Here is a 17643-nt window from a genome sequence, read left to right as displayed (position 1 = left end):
CTCTTTTAGACAACAATTTTATGGGAAATCAACCCCAATACTACTCCCTCTCTGATTCCCTCTCTCCTCCTACACCTCTTGCATTTCTGGTCTTTCTTTATCACAGTTCTAAGCCAGTGCCTCCTTTTTTTAAAAAAAAAATTATTTATTTATTTATTTTATGCATGTGTGCACATTGTAGCTGTCTTCAGACATACTGGAAGAGGGTATTGGATCCCATTATAGATAGTTGTGAGCCACCATGTGGTTGCTTGGCATTGAACTCAGGATCTCTGGAAGAGCAGCAGTCAGTGTTCTTAACTACTGGGCCATCTCTCCAGCCCAACCAGTGCCTGTTTAACTCCCTTATTCAACTGATGATAAATCCATGTAAATGATGACAGTATGATTACCTTATTTATCTCTAGTTACTTTTGCCTAGTAGCAATCTCAGCACAAAGAGAATACTAAACTGAAAAATTAAGTAAACTTAATATTTATTAAATGAATAATTAATAGATATATGGACAGATGGGTGGAGGGATTGAGGAATAAATAGCTGAAATAATGGACATTATGTGGGTAGATGTATGAGTGGATGGATAGATGAATGGATGATAAATAGACAGATAGATGTATGGGTAGATAGATGGATGGATAGATAGATAGATAGATAGATAGATAGATAGATAGATATGGGTGAGTACATGGATGGGTGAATAGATGGATAGATAAATGGATGGATGGATAGGCAGATGGCTGAATGGATGGATAGATAGATGGTTATTTTGTGACAGCACCAGAATCCTGTAGAAGACTATGTAGGATGTGTGTGTGTGTGTGTGTGTGTGTGTGTGTGTGTGTGACAGAGAGAGAGAGAGAGAGAGAGAGATGAAAAACTTTCTCTCTCCTGTATACAGGTCAAAAAAAAAAAAAAAAAAAAAAAAACCGGAGCACAGACATGCAGTTACAAAAGTCAGACATTTTCTCTTTCTGAAGTTTGGAATGATGTCATGAATGAAGCTTGCAACCCATGTTTTAAGCACTAGTCACATTGATTTCCATAAATTTTAACTTTTGCTAGGTACCAATCTTTTAATTTTGATTATCTATGTAAGTCATAGTAAATTAAGATATATTTTGGTCCACAGCCAGGATTCCATAGGCAAATATCAGGGGTCTGGTGAAGTAATCATGAGAAATTATCTATGGTTACAAGTGAAGTTGCTATTCACTTATTGAGCATATATTTATTGAGTGCCTACATGAGCTAGGAATTGCATTAAGTCTTGGAGCTATAACTGAGCAGAACAAGCATGATATGTTCTTTATTGAGGTCACAGCCTAACATCTAAGCACTGACTGATTCACTAGCATCTGTTTATCCCTCCCACCATACCATGATGCAATGTGACAATCCCTTGAATTTTACAGAGAAGATGACTGACACTTAGGTTGGTAAGTGTTCATGCTCACATAGCCAAGTAAACTCTAAAGCACTGGCATTAACTGGAAATGCATGTTTGGATCTGAGGATATGCAGCCATGAAATTGTACCAGGTCTCAAAGAGAAAGCAGGAAGGAGATCTGGGGTGGGCTTGTTTGGGATTGGGGTAACTGAGAAGGAAGCAGTAGCATAGAGAGGCCAACAGTAGCCTTCAAGCCTAGGGAGAATTATTGTTGGAAAGTTTGTTAGGTAGCCCCCGGAAGCAAAAGCTAGTAAGACTTAACATCTGGTGGTTCAGAATTTCTATATAAGAAAAACCATGAGGTTAGTTAGCACTGTAGGCTCCCAGGAGATTCCCAGGTCCAAATGTCCCACTTCACCGTCTCCATGGAGACTCTGGCATCTGTGGTCCCTATTCTAAATGACCCAAATGACTACTCTATCCTAGTTCATGTTGGTTCTCTTCTGCTAACTTTAAGGTGTGCTCACTTACTGTAAGGGTGTCTTCAACTAGGGCTTCAGACACTTCCCTGGTCCAAAAGATGGAGGAGACACAGATAACTACCTGACCAGGCCACTGCAAGACCCAGGCGTTACGAGGGACCTGGGAAAGAGCAATGGGGATTACCATAGAATCAGTTCTTCATGTATGGTTTAATCTGTTCATGGTTTAAACTGACTTTCTACAAGTAGCACCCTTCCCACCACACACACACCTCATCCAGACAGTAAAACCAGAATCGTCTTGTGTTGTCCTCAAACTTACTTTGTAGACCAGACTGGCCTTTGTCTCCAGAATACTGGGATTAAAGGTGTGTGCCACAAAGCTGCCAGGCTTGGGATTACTGGTTTATGTCTTTGCCCCTCAAATTTGTGCAAAAACAAAACAAAACAAAACAATCCCAACTCTGCATGATTTCATAGTTTTAAGACTGATTTTAATATATATATAATTATATATATTCATATACAGACAGTACTCACACATCCCTTTTTAATGACTGTAACTGTGTTGCTGTGGCATGGTTTTCTTAGCCAAGCCCTCTTCCCCTAACTTTTGCAGTCCTTGGCTGCATAGTGAGTGTGAGGCCAGCTTGGACTCCATGAGATCTTGTGGATCAAGTCTGCTTAAGACGTAAATACTCTTATCAGAATAAAATTCAGAACACAATCATGTTTCTCATTTATGTATTATCTACCCTGCTTTTGTACTGCTAGCGTTAGATACTAAAGCCAGAGTGTGGCCCCCAGGTGGAAGAATTCACTTGATTTTATAGAAAAATCAGACTACTGGTTGTTAACTCCACACTGGTAGCTCTGGCTCTGTAACTCAGAATTTATCATAGAAAATGGAATTTATGTATAATTTGAAACCTGCCATGGGGAACAACAGGATTGTTCTGAGAACCTTTGGGTAACGGCATTAGTTGACATGTCTGTTTGACAGAAGGGGCCTTACATTGGCGTAGGGCCTAGAAATGAGACACATACTTTAAGAGGGGAGAAAACGCAGACACTGGCAAGATGAGTCTGGCTGGGGCTCTCTGCTAAGATTTTGTTACAACGGGTTATTTTTCTCTTAGGCTTTGTATTGTGCTTGTGCCTGTAAAATCTTTGGACTCTTAGAATGCCAGTCACTGGTGATCCAAGTGTATCCACACCTGCAAGGGGTGCTAAATGGACCTTGAGCCATCAGTCCCGCGTGACAAGAAGCAAACCCCATGCCCATTCACTCAAGTAATCAAAAAGGCTCCCAGCTAACTTTTCTCTTCTATCACCTGCATCTACCAGCAAACTTCATCAGAAAATTGTTCACTGCTCCAAGATTTTCAGATAAAAGGACCCAGAGGCTCAGAGAGGTCTGTTTCAGCAGTAGGCAAAAGGTAAGTTGAATGGACTCATCCAATGTATTTCCCCAAAGCTTCTTTTATAGTCCCAATGCCCTGACACAGTTTGTTCTTTTTACCTGGACATAAGCTTCAATCCCATTTTCAATAACTTGCCGCATGCTGGCCAGCATCACCTGCTCCACTTGCTGTAGCCACTTTTCCACCATGCCCTGTGGGGAGGTACAAACAGTGGGATGCAGCAACTGTCAATCAAAGCTAGGTAGAGACGGGAGGAGGAGCCCAAATCTCTTTCTGGAAAAGGCTGGTGCAGAATAAGGAGATTGCTTCCTCTTCAAACAAGTGTTCTTTTGCTGATTGCTTTATGATTGCCAAGTATGTGGCAAATGAAATTAATTATTCCAATTAATAAAATAAGCTTCTCCTTTTAACTGATATTATATTTTAAAAATTGTGTGTTTGCATGTGTATAGGTAGGTACATGTGAGTACAGGTGGTTGTGGAGATCAGAGGCATGACATTCTCGGAACTGGAGTGAGAGGCAGTTTTAAGTTGATCAATAGGGGTTCTGAGAATTGAACTTGGGTCATCTGCAAGAACAGTACATCTTCCTAGGTGCTACTCTGTTCTATGGGGCTGAAAGTCACTGAAATTTTACTCATTTTCAAAGGATTTATGGCTTGGAGTCATGGCACCCACTGTAATCTCAGCACCCAGGAAGCTGAAGCAAGAGAATATCAAATTCAAGGCCAGTTTGGGCTATATAAGTGAGATCACTACTACTCCACCCCCATCTTCAAAACATGTACATATGAAAAGCTAGGTTAGGTGATAATGACTGTTCTCGTTGATTCTGTTATCTGACTGGGTCAGTGTTTACCTGGGTTTTGAAAGTGTCACCAGGTCACCTGCACTATGATTCCTGCTACTAAATCAACTTTGTGCCAGCCCTTCCCACAAGTTTTAGTTGTCCCATGGCCTCCAGTATAATTCTCATCTTAGAAATGGCTAACTGAGGCCCAGAAAGATGGAGTAACTTTTCAAAATGACTTAGTTATTAAATTATGAAACCCAAATGTTCCACATCCCAAACTAAATCCCAAAAGCTTAACCCAAGGAACCACTCCCTCCAGTTTGCTCTGCTATGGTGAAACCACACAGGGGATTACCTTGGCTTTCACTGGGTAGATTGTCTGTATGAATGGAACAGTTTCTTTTTCTGAGCTGATCATGCCCTTGATTTCCAGATTGTCTGTAAACTCCAGCTTGGCAATTCCTTCGAAGCACTTCTTCAAGTGCGGCTGTACTCGGAGTGGGTCCTTTGTCTCTGACAAGATCTCCAGAAGCTCGTCATTTGACAGGAAGAAGAACCTATTTCAAAGTAAAGAGAATATGGTCACAGATCATTCTTCCCAGGACTCCAATTTCCACCAAGGGGATGCACCTGGCTGGTGGGTCCCACCACGTGATTACCGGCTGCACCTCAAGGTCTTTCTAGGCTTGCCTCGTCTCCTACATCATCCTGCTGCACAAAAGCTGACGATCATTTTGGCTCAGAGAAGGGGAGAAAGGTTGGGAGTGGGTGTGTATGAGCTCAGTGCTGTGGGCACTGGAATGATAGCTTGGTTCTTGGCGATGCTTAGATACTTCAGGATTGCTGAGGACTTCCTACGAACTTCAACGCCAAGGCTTCAACGCCCAGAGAGTGTCCCATGTATCTGGTATCTGGCAAGGTCTGGAGAAATCTGTAATGTCTGAAATCCCAGCTGGCTCAAACATATAGTCAGTGTCAAGACCTTCTTACTGAGAGGAGAGAAATTGCTCTTCCTTCTCTCTAGATATACCAGAAAATAAGAGTAGAAATAAAAACATATGTGAAGTAGATTATATACTTGCATGAAAATGCCCTTACATAATCCAGTACCATGGTAAAAAATAGAGTGTTTGTAATGAACCTATGTGCAGGCAGAGACCTCTTTGGTCTTTAGGTGGAGGTGATAGCCACTTCTCCACTTACTCAGGCTCTCAAGACACAAATGGGTGATTTCTATTAGTTTATTTTACCTCTATTCTATGTAAGGCCCAAAGACAGAATAATAATGTAAAATCATTTAGTATTCTGTATTTTTAAGGTAAAATTAATTTATGTGACTGTCACCAATGGGTCAAAATATTAAGCAAGAGTGTTTAATTTTATTTTACAAAATAAAAGGGCTTTACATAAGCCCTTGAGATATTTCTGTGTTTATGTGTATTTAACTTAGGTAGAAAAGAAGCTCCTTAGGGTGGAACTGCAGTTTGGCCATCGATCAGTTTTATCTTTCTATGAGGGAAATCATTGTTTTCTCACTTATAACGTCAGTGGTAATGATCTCAATGTTACAGGACGATTGTAAGGATTGCCTGAGTGTAAAGCACTCATTGTGATATCCTGGCACAAGGTACAAATGTTGTATTAGTGTTAACTCTCAGTGTTCTTACTAGGAATGGCAGCAAAATGCTAGAATTAAAGGCTAAGGGGCTGAAGAGGTGGCTTAGTGGTTAAGCATGTACTCCTGTAGAGGACCTGGCTGCTACAATTCCTTATAGCTTGACCTCTAAGAGATCTAGTGCCCTGTTCTGGCCAGTGTGGGAACCTGCATTCATGTGCATGCTCCTGCATATGACACATATACACACATAAATAAAATAAAATCTTAAAAAAATTGATGAAAGCCCAAACCTCAGACTTTCAGAGGTTAAATCTTGTCTCAAAATTGTGCTTCCAAGTTATACTTCCTTTGTTTAGGTTGTCCAAAGCAGAAGCCATTACCACAAGTGGTTATTTATGTTTTAAAAACTTAGAATTAAATAAATTAAAACCTTGCTTTCTGAGAGTCTTTAAAATGTTCAGTGGTGGTCTAGAGAGATGGCTCAGCAGTTAATGGCTCTGGGTGTTCTCTCAAAGAACCTGTATTTAATCTCCAGCACCCACATGGAAGCTCATAACTGTATCAGGGGATCTGACACCCTATTCTGGCCTCCTTGGGCATCAGGCATGTAAGTGGTACACAGACATACATACATGCAGGCAAAACACCCATGCACATAAAACAAAAATAAAAGCATTTAATGGCTATATGTGGCTTATAGTACCTTATAAGACAGAACAAATACAGAACATGTGGGTCATTGGGGAAAAGAATTTATTGGAGAACATTGTGTTGAACATATACCAAAGGAATTTCACCCACAAAACAAACAAAACCATTACCACCAGAACTATACAATCCTATACATTTTTTCTTGGTGGAAAGTAGAGAATTAACGTTGGTTCCATATAAAGCCACATTATAATTTTTGTTGTCTTTGGAGACAAAGTCTCATGCAGCCCCAGTTGGCCTCCAGCTTTGTCGATGAAAATGACCTTGAACTCTTGGCTGTCTTGCCTCCATCTCCCAAGTATGGGATTTTAGGTGTGAAACCCTACATTTCAATTGAGTTGAAAGTCACAGAGTGACAGGCCACAGTGAACTTGACATGGATAGATAGTTAGGAATGAGACCCCTCGGCAGTAGCCCTCTAAACCCACATTGACAATTATGTAGAACATTAACATTTGAGGGAGAATACAGTCAAATACTTATAAAATTACTGTACCAGGAGCTATAAATGTTAATGTTCAAAAAATTAGCTGACATTTCTCAAACATTTCTGTTTTACATGGGACTCCCTGATCTGCACAGAAAACTTAAGAACTAGGAGCTATTGGTATTATTATATCTCAGCTTCAGACTGGAGAACCTGAGGTGGCTAAAGGTCTTCAAATGAATAAGTAGACAAGTTTGGATCCCAGGGGAGATCTCTTTTGCTCTAGATACCAGGTCTGAATCATGATTAATATGCCTCATTAATCACCAGAAATTGGTTAAATAAAGATGTAACCCATGCAGAGTCCATTTAGCTTCACTCTAGGCAATGGCTACAGAGGCATGTTAATTGCCATCTCTGGGGAACATGGAAGCAGGAATGCATGAGAATCTAGATCTAACATGAAAAATGTAATTCCACCTACATATGGCCTCAGAGGGTAGGTTCAAATGAAAGAGCAATCCTAGATACCTGGGGAAAAAGAGCCTCTTCTTCTCCAGATAATCATTCAGCCCCCGCTGGATGTCTTCCAACAGAACATTGGCTTCCTGAAGCTTCTCAGTCATTCTTGGCTGGTCAGCTGCCACCATAACCCTTGTATCGTTTACCTAGATCACACACATACACATGAAAATCATTGTGTGTACTTAAAGTTTTAAGATTGGTCATGGTAATAAATTCATGACTAACCTACCAACTGGTGATGCTGCCCACCCAGGCATCCTTTACCTAACGTTCTCCTAGTCCCCAGGGGTGACTGCTCACTGGGCATGCTTCCGTTCTTCCAATCACAGTTGGCTGAATAGAGGTTGGGCATCACTAACTAACTGAGCCAAATTCATCTTAACATTTTGGGGATCTAAAACACAGACCATGACACTCTGTTCTGGCCTGTGAGGAACACTTGATCAAGAAGCTTTGATGTAAGGATCACTTCTTGCCATATTACTCTGGGTGAAGCAAGCCACTCTGCAGGGAAGGCCCCAAGTGGGTATGGAAAGAGGAGTATGGGCAAGAGTATAAAAAGAGTGCTTGTGGGTGTTGGAGGGTATTCTTGGCTCTCTATTGGTCTGGTCCTTCAGGAGGCCTGAATGCTCTTCTATCCTTGCAGTCTACCCAATAGTCTTGCTCAGCCTATACTTAATGGGTTTCTATAACATGCAACCAAAGAAAGTAAACTAACAAAATCTGCTCCACTGGCTGGGCCACATAACCCCTTCCTCATACCTTGCCCCTATAATTGAGACCACAGTAATCCAAGTGGATACAGTCTTTTGAGATAAATTCTATTATCATGTATTTAAAGGGAAAAGATAAAGGGGACAGACACCTTACACGTGGTGAAATGTATCCTTCAAGACTTGGTTCTAACACCACCTGCTCTGGAGGTCTCCTTGACACTCCCAGGCAACTGCATTGCTCCTTATAGTCTACACACTGTTAACATATACCACACGTTATGCTCATCCAAACCCATGCTCCTCATAACAGTGATTGTAAGAAAGTGAAAATCATGTTCTTCTCAGGTATTTTCTGACTTCTAAGACCACATCTGAGTCATCATCAGAAACGAAAACCCATTAAATAACCTAGTACCACTATTTTAAATCTAAAAGGATTCACAACCTATACAAATGTTATTGCACATTTCTATAACAAAGTCTTCTATCTCATTAGGCATGATAAGCAAATAATGTAAAATTTTTCAGCAGGGAGGTAAAATTTCAAAACTGTTCTCCTTTCCATATTGCATATTTCTATATTTGAAGCTTTAATAAATTATAACAATTATATAAAATGTCAAATAAAAAAAATCCAGTTTACTTGGTTGTTTCAAGGGATGTCAAAACAATGCATCTGCTAGTGCATGGTGATAGCCTGCTAGTAAGACACAAGAAATAAAACTCACCGCCTGAGCCATGAGTGATTTCCAGTAATTATCCACAATGCCAAATTTCTTGCCCTCTTCTGGCATCTGGGCTATGATATCTTCAGAGCTGAAGATCGGTTCCAGGTACAGCCAAGTGACTTGGCATTTTAACCAGGCATCCAAATTTTCTTGTACCCGAACTAGCTTTTCTTCCCATTTCTGTGAATTTAGCACCCCACATCTGAATCAATAACCTGCCACTCCGCAGCATTGCCCAGGGAATGAGCTTGCAGGTGAATGGATGCATTCATTCACTCATTCACTTGTTTAACAAATACTTAAGTGTATCACATGTGGTTCCTGTTCCAGGAAACGTGGATATAATGAAACAGAGTCTTTTACCTTGTGGGCTCACATTTTAGTTAGACAGATAACAGTAATAGAGTTTATTTCTTGATACATGATAGTTATGAGATACTAACAAATCTATGTGGGCTGGATAGATAGATAGCAATATTAATAAAGTTCTTACGTCTATGAAAAAACCCAGTTAAAAAAAGACAAAACTAAAACAAAAAATTGGGTGTGGTGGCATATGCTTGGAATCCCAGTTCTGAAGAGGTGGAGTCAGGCAGATATCTGGGGTTCACTGGCCAGTCAGCCCAACCTATTTGTCAAGTTCCAGACCAATGAGAGCTCTTGTCTCAAAACCAAAAGCAACAGTAAGACTGTTGGTGGCCAAAACTGTTCTGTAGGCTCTGAATCTCTCTCCTCTCTCCCTCTCCCTCCATCTTTCTCTCTCCCTCTTTCCCTCTCTCTCTCTTCCTCCCTCTCTCTTCCCCTTCCTCTCCCTCTTCCTCTCCCTCTTCCTCTCCCTCCCTTCCTTTCTCTCTCCCTCTCCCTCCCTCCCCTTCCCTCTCTCTTCCTCTCCCTTCCTCTCTCTCCCTCTCCCTCTCTCTCCCTCCCTCCCCCCTCTCTCTCTCTCACACACACACACACAAATGAAGATATTAACAAATCCTATGTTTACTATAAACACAATAGTTCAAATAGCCTCTTCCTAAATTCACACAACTAACAGTATAGGCAGAACCAGAATACAAAACCAGAAGTCTAGACCCAAGAGGCCTATGCCAGTGTCTCATTTTCTTTCGTGCTCTAACCCTAAGATGTATTCCCTACTCTGACCTATTCTGCTTCTACAGACAAAGAGCAATGGAGGCTAAACTCCTACAGTCATGTGGACCATATTCTAATCACTAGATCTAGATACTCTAAAATACTTAAAGTATCTTTCGATCTGGCAGGTTCAAGCCTCGTCTACTCTTTCAGAAGACTGTTGCAGTGGTGTGGCAGGTCATGAGCTGGCTACCATCATTATGCTCTGAGCCTTGCATCCATCCATCCTCTCAGTTTTCCATTCAGGGCAAAGGAAGTTTATGTTTTCATTGGATTAGACTCACTCCCCTTGAGGAACTGAGACCTAAAGGACGAAACGGTTATTTTCTTACCCGGCATTCTGCTTCTATTGGCTTAATGAATACAGAACCACACATAGTCTGGGTCTTTATCACATGATCATCGAGTAGTAATTGAATGTCATCAACTGCACACAAGATGCTGGTATCCTGCAAATAAAAATGCCCACTCAAAGTCAAAATCATGAGACCAGCTTGCTTCTCCCATCCCATTATCCATGCTGGTTCTAGAAAGTTCCAGAAACTCTTAGAGTATAGGGCCCTCACCCCAGGGAGACAGGCATCTATGTCTCATGTGAGGTTTTCTTACCAGAAAACATTTATTTATTTATTTATTTATTTATTTATTTATTCATTCATTCATTCATTCATTCATTCATTTAAATACAGGATCTTGATATAGAAGTTCCTGTTTCAGTCTTGAAAGCACACGTGTACACCTCCCTCACATTGGTTATTAAAAATACTTATTATCAGTAGGGCCTGAGCAGTGGCGCATGCCTGCTGTCCCAGAACTCTGAAGACTGATGCTGAAGGCACACTATGAGTTTGACACCAGGCTGGGCTACTTTGTAAGATCCTGTCTTAATAAACAAAATGAAATACAAAACAAAAGGAACAGAATTTATTGTCTGACTCCTTTGCAGAAATCAACCTAACCCAGAGCTGTACCTAGAGTCTATTGAGGCTGGCGAAGCCTTTGTCCTCTTCCCTGTGTTGCTGCTTCTCTGGCCCTTTGCTTTCCCGATTCTTTCAGGGAGTATCAGCTTCTAAGTCAACAGACAAAGCCTAGACTCCTGTACTGCACAGTCAATTTATAGAGGCTCTTGAGGTTATTTTTTAAATAAAGTTTAAAAATCATTTTTTTATTTCAACTCATGAGTTCTTTTTAAATGTCTACTAACAGATAGGGCACACTTGTTAAGTTATTTACATGTAATCCCTTCATAAGCAAAGTGTCATCTGCCTGTTTTGTTGTGTGTAAGGGTTCCATGATAAAAGTACATAGATATGGAACCCCAGCTTGGAAATTTCTATCTTATACATTTGGTGAGTTCCATTTCACTAGCATATAAAGGTTCTGTGTCTCCAGAGCCAGTTCCGAGGGATGGCATTTCCCCCTGTGAGTGTCTGTGGCAGATACACTGCTAGTAGTCTGTCAGCTACAGCAAACCAGGTCATTGTTGCTCTCAGTTGACTTCCTTTAAGCCTGCACACACAGATGTAGATGCAGATATAGAGGATGTAAATGTAGATATGGACATTTGTCCCCACTGCTCAGGTCCCACTGCTAATAAGTATTTTGAATAACCAATGTGAGGGAGGTGTACACGTGTGCTTCCAAGACTGAAACAGGAACTTCTATATCAATCTTGTTTGGAATATATTCTGCCTTTTCTCAGCATGTCTACACAGACATATGCTCATAGACTGGCATCATTATTGTCATTTTCCTATTGCTCCTTATTGATAGATACTTCAGTCATAAGCTTAGAAGATGGATCAGGGATAGTGGGTCTGCTCATAGGCCCCTAGCTGAACTCTTCAGCACATCCCAACAATCCTTAGAGCAGTGTCTGATCCAATTAGAACACACAGCTCACAGCTCCAAGTTTATAGAACCCAGGAGACCTGGCCTTGTTGGGAGAGACCCAGTAATGAACTCATTTGCCTCCAGTTCTCCTGCGTCAGATTGGCTCATGGACGGTTCTTATCCAAGGGTGAAACCAAGACCATCAAAATCAAAGGGAGAAAGAAGTCAAGTCACAGGAGCATCCACATATGTCTCTCAGAGGGAAGGGAAGTGCTCAGACTTCCAAGGTTTGGATTCTATGCTGAATATTCGAAAAATGGAGTACTGGAAATGTGGCTAAGTGTTAGAGAGCTTTCCTAACACAAAAAAAGGTCCTGACTTCAGTCTCCAGCACTATGGAAAAGAAAACCAGGAGGGCGAGTACAGATGTTCAGGCACTCAGAGGGTAGAAGAGCAGGGGAAAAATCAATTGATTTTTTTTTTAATTCTCCTAAATGATTCTGCTGTGCAGCTAGCATTTGAAACACTGGGCTAAGGGCCAATGGGCTGCAGTGACTCTCTACTTGTACCCTCCAAAATTTACTGAGGTCCCCATATCTACCCTATGCTTTGTCACAAGAGCAAACTAGACTTTAGGGTTATATAAGCAAATGCGCCTCTACATTAATCATACAAACTCATATGTTATCTGCCTATAAGCACTGTAAAAATAAGGAAATCCACACCCTTATAGTTCAAACTGGTGTGTCTGGGCACTTGCTAGACCTGGGAAACCTCAAGCTCCATTCTAGTTTTCATGAGTCAGTTTAAAGAGATCCCAAAGAAATTCTTGTATTTAGCATCTAGGAAGTAGAATATGTTGTCAACTTCAGATCTGCTTCTGAAGAGCCTGAGGTGGGGTGTATGTGTGCTTGTATATATGCATGTAGTTACACACACTCGTGTTCTTCTTGAAACAGGTTAATTTAGGAGACTCGCTGCATTTCTTTGCACTAGGTCTAAGGACCTTTTGATTCCAAGATGCATAGCTTCAGTGGAGTGTGAGAGCAAGGATGATGGGTACAGGAGAGGCAGGCAGAGGCAATCCAGATGTGGATTCTTTCATGAGGTCTGTTGCAATGCCGAGTGAATCATGTCTGAATCTAGTTCATAACACAAAGGACTGCTTTTAGGGAGTTCCCTCTGGAGGAACTCACCGTGTCCCTGTACTTTATGAAACTGAAGCACATATTGACCCAGTCTGCCTTCATCTTCTCCAAGTTCTTCTCCAGAGAATATTCCTTGCTGGCAGCTGCCCCAATGGGCTCCAGTCTGAGGAGAGAAGACATCAACAGCAACAGCAACTGGAGTGGCAGGGCAAACACCCAGGGAGGATCTCAGCTCAGTCTTAAGAGAATCCCAAAGCTTTAATTCCACCAAAATGTTTTCTCTAAGGCTTGCCAACTACTTCCAATGTGTTTCTTGCTCTGAGTACCATTGTCTTTGCGGGGTTGTTGTAAGTGGGGTATGTTTTCCCAAAATTCATGCCTAATCCCCAATCATTCAAAATGTAACTATATTTGAAGAGTGTTTAAAGAGGAAATTGTATTAAAATGAGACCATGAGGGATGAACCTAATCTAGCACTGGCTTAGTGTTCTGGTAAGAAGAGGTTATGACAGTCACATAGAAATAGGAGACCATGTGAAGATAAAAGAAAAAGATCCAGCCTATACACCAAAAGAGAGGCCCAGAGGAGACTAGCCCATGGTTTTGGACTGTAAGACTCAAAAATTATGAAAATACATTTCTGTTGCCTAAGCCACCCAGCCTGTGGTGCTTTGTAATAATAGTTCTAACAAATTAGCAGAGGCTGACTGACAGCGAGGCTCAGAAAGCAGTACTCCAAAACATGGTGCTTGGCCATGCCAAGGACAGTAAATGAATGGAGATTGGAAGGTACCAGAAGATTCAAAATTGAAGCTCTCTCTAAACTCTTCCCACTCTCCACCTTCCTCTTCCAAAACAAGTCATAAAAATTCAAATTCTTCCTCCTCCAGGTGCCTTTCTCTACTACCCTGAATGGGAGGAGGTCATAAAGAAATTCACTGATCTAATAGCAGTTCAGTATACTCTCCTTTCAGAAGGTTCCTATGCCAAATCTAGGATGAAGGAATTAATGCTACACACAGAGAAGGTATGGAGAATTTGAGAAGTCAAGCCATGAAGGCTTTCCCTCTCCTAGTCTGATTCCATTAGCTCAAGATCCCTTTGTCCAAACATATCTCTATATAGTCATTCATTTTCATGTACTATAAGCATAAAATTGGATTTTGCGGGGGGGGGGCAATCTGAGTCACTTCAGAAGGTTCCCCTGGCACAGAGCTTTGGTTAAATACATTTATTATGTTTTTCCTTTGTTAACTTATCCTGTTATGGCATGTTGAATATGATCCTTCTGGTAGGTCAGGAAGGGGATCACATCTTTTCTGCCTCCACATGAGATACTTCTTTGTCATGGGAGGCTGCTCTTTTGTATATAGGAGGATGTTCAGTACCACCATTGACTTCTTATCTACCAACAGCAAGACTTCCCCACTGCTCCTTAGAATGTAATGTGAACTACATATGTAATTTTAAGGGTAGTTAGTCATACTAGAAGAAAAGCAAGAAAGAGGCAAAAATCATTGACAATAACTCATTCCATTCAAAATATCTTTTTTTTTGGTTTTTTTCTGAGACAGGGTTTCTCTGTGTAGCCCTGGCTGTCCTGGAACTCACTCTGTAGACCAGGCTGGCCTCGAACTCAGAGATCCGCCTGCCTCTGCCTCCCAAGTGCTGGGATTACAGGCGTGCGCCACCACCGCCTGGCCCAAAATATTATCATTTTAAGTAATGAATATTTAAAATTGTCAGTTGTCTGGATGTGATGGTATATACCTTTATGAGTTCAGGGTCAGCCTGGTCTATACAGCTTCAAGGCCACTCACAAGTACAAACTGAGACTCTCAAAACAAAACAAAACAAAACAAAATGAAACAAAACGAAACAAGCCAAAATTATCAGCTACTTACATTCTTCTTTTTCTTGATAAGCTTTTAAAAATCCAGCCTCTGTTTTCAAGTTCCAATACATTGAACCTAGTCTAGCTCAGTAGTAGCATTTGGCTTGGACCTTGCCTTGCACAGCACTAACACGAAGGATTGAGAAAACAAAACAAAACAGACTAGCCAGGCCTGTCCTAATTTGAGCAATAGTTAGGGTGTGGCCTGGGAACACAGTTTTCTAAGTGGATTCCCCCATAATGAAGATGCAGCAGCCCTAGGTGTTACACCCTGAGGACCATGAGCATCTTCCTAGGTACCATCCAAGATATCTAAGCTACTTAATTTGAGGTAATGTAAAGTCTCTCCATCTATTGTGTTAAAGGAAATGTGGAAAGCAAATAGAATTCTGAACATCACTTTTTAAAAATAGCAGTTGAGGGCTGCAATTAAAGTTAAGTACTTGCCACACAAGCATAAGGACCTGAGTTTGATCCCCAACATCCAGGTTAAAACAAACTTGTGGTGAGTTATGGTGGTTCACTCTTAAAGTCCAAGCTCTGAGGAGGCAGAGACTGGAAGATCCCAGAGACTCACTGGCCAGAGAGCCTGGTCTACTTGGTTCTTAAGGAATGACACCCCCGGTTGACATCTGGTCTCCATTTGAGCATACACAGACAAAGCATGTACACCCATCACACATTTCTATCCTCACGCTCCAAAACATACATATGTCTCAGCCTCCCCAAAAATACAAATCAAAATAAAAATAGCCATTCAGATAATACAAATTGTCACACTAGAGTTCCAGGGCACTCTGGGAGGGAGAAAACAAAAAGATCATTCATCATAGTGTGCTTCCTGGATTTTTAGCAGTTGGAGAGTCACTCCTTGTTTGCTGTTTGTTTCAAGAGGAGGAAACTGAGGCCCATAAAGGCTCATCGATTTCTGCTCCAAGTACTAAGTAAGGGCTAGGCAGAGTCTCAGGATCACAGGTGATTTTTAGTTTTCCTTTAAAATAAAATCCCTGATTCTTTTTCTAGTCCCCACTACAGCAGAAAAAGAGCTAGCCATTTGGCTAAGTCAGTCCAAGTGGGGTTCATTAATAGTTAATTCACCTTGAATCCGGAAATCACAGTGACCCCTGAACCAAAACCCATCTGGAAGGGAGGGGTAAACTCTTACTTATCAACAAATTTGCCGAATCCATATTCCAACATGTTTGCAAGGCACGTGGTCTCTGTGGGCTTTATCTCATAGCCAACAATGTCACTGATCTGCAAAGAAAGGAGGAAAAAAAGAGGTAGCTGTGTGACATAGTGCTGTCCAATAGAATGGCTATGAGGATGGGAAGCTTGTCATCTGCCCTGGTGGTACCACATCTAGTGTAGTACCACTAATAACCCAGGAGGCTACTGAATACTAAAACTAGAGCTGGTGTTTGAAGGAATGGGATGTTTGTGTTCAATTCATTGTAATTAGCTCACATTCAGTTAAATGGTCACATGGAGCTGGTGGCTATTAAGTCTGACACTGTAAGTCTGGGAGTTCCAGAAGCTGTTGCAGAGTCCCTCTCTTTCTTTCTTCGGAGTTTTTCTTCCTATCGACTCACGGGCACCCAAAGTCTGGAACAGGGCCTCAGTTGTACTTCAGGGGCCTAAGGAAAGCTCAGTCTGCGATCCAAGTGCAGTGAATGCTTGCTGAGTAAGGGAGAGCTTCTGTCAGACATGCTCTCCAGCGCTCTGAGCTGACGATTCCCCTTTTAAAAGCTCTCCCTACACTGGGCTTGTGATCCCAGATACTCAGGAGTCTGAGAACGCAGAATCAAAGTTTCTAGCCTAGGCTATAGAGTGAGTTCAAGGCCAGCTTGGACAGTTTAGGGGGATCTTGACTCAAAATGAAAGCGAAAGGTGATCCGTGGCACAGTCAACCATAGTGCATAGGTTTAATACCAGGACTCTCGAAACAAAACAGAGTAAGAAAAGCCCTCCTAGCCTCTCGGGGTGGTGGGAGGAGCTATTTATCAGGATCCCCACCTGGCGGGTGTAATACTTCCTCTGGCTTACCTCTTCAGTACAAATACTCCTAAGAAAGCTCTGAGCTGAATTTTGCCTCTACTAGGCTGCCAGAGGATTAGAAAATGCCAGAACAGAGAGAGTGTGGGGGCCATGTCACATCCTGACCTACCCTGTGTCCTTGGCACCTGACATTTGGTAGACACCAGTAACTACTTATGGAGGAAAAGCATGATTAAACCAGAGAACTCAACTGGCTTCCAGTCTGGGTTCTGGGGACCTCTGGAGGATCAGTATGGTAACAGACTAAACCTAACAAGCATTCATTGGGGGATCACTATGAACAGTATTGTGTCAAGAGCTTCACGCACTTATTTTAGTCTCATAGCACCATAGACAGCATGTAATGTGTTACTCTCACTTTACATCCAAGGGATCTGAGCTGAAAGAAAGCTCTTTTCTAAGACCATCCAGTTAATAAATAGTAGAATTGGATTTAGATCTAATTCTGACTCTAATAAATGTTTTCCACAACACTATAATGTCTCCTAGAAGATTCTTATGTATAATTGTTTGTATTATGCTCTTAACAGCTCTGGACAAAGGTAACATTTGGCAGAATTTTACAGAGCACAGTCTACACAAGTGTTCCTGGTAGCCTTGACCTTTCACTTATTATTGAAAATGCTTGTTTAGTGTGTGTGTGTGTGTGTGTGTGTGTGTGTGTGTCTGTCTGTCTGTTTGTCTGTCTGTCTGTGTCTGTCTATACATCACTCACACTTGGATATTGTGGTACACATTTGGAGTTGAGAGGATGATTT

General features: G+C 41.4%; 1 protein-coding gene across 1 annotated transcript in view; it reads right to left on the bottom strand.

The window, feature by feature from the left end:
* Dnah3 (dynein axonemal heavy chain 3) overlaps positions 1-17643 on the bottom strand; it is a 171495-nt gene that overhangs the window by 111203 nt on the left and 42649 nt on the right. The window contains exons 19-26 of the mRNA XM_052175029.1: positions 15993-16084; positions 12982-13096; positions 10285-10401; positions 8813-8992; positions 7375-7511; positions 4443-4644; positions 3393-3485; positions 1920-2030 (exon numbers count right to left, since the gene is read on the bottom strand). Of these exons, the coding sequence (XP_052030989.1) occupies positions 1920-2030; positions 3393-3485; positions 4443-4644; positions 7375-7511; positions 8813-8992; positions 10285-10401; positions 12982-13096; positions 15993-16084 (1047 nt within the window). The remainder of the gene's footprint in view (positions 1-1919; positions 2031-3392; positions 3486-4442; positions 4645-7374; positions 7512-8812; positions 8993-10284; positions 10402-12981; positions 13097-15992; positions 16085-17643) is intronic.

The sequence above is a fragment of the Apodemus sylvaticus genome, chromosome 1 (assembly GCF_947179515.1).
Source record: "Apodemus sylvaticus chromosome 1, mApoSyl1.1, whole genome shotgun sequence".
NCBI classification, from domain to species: Eukaryota; Metazoa; Chordata; class Mammalia; order Rodentia; family Muridae; genus Apodemus; species Apodemus sylvaticus.
The sequence above is the reverse complement of the archived record's forward strand: the minus strand, read 5'-3'. Positions and strand labels throughout refer to the sequence as shown.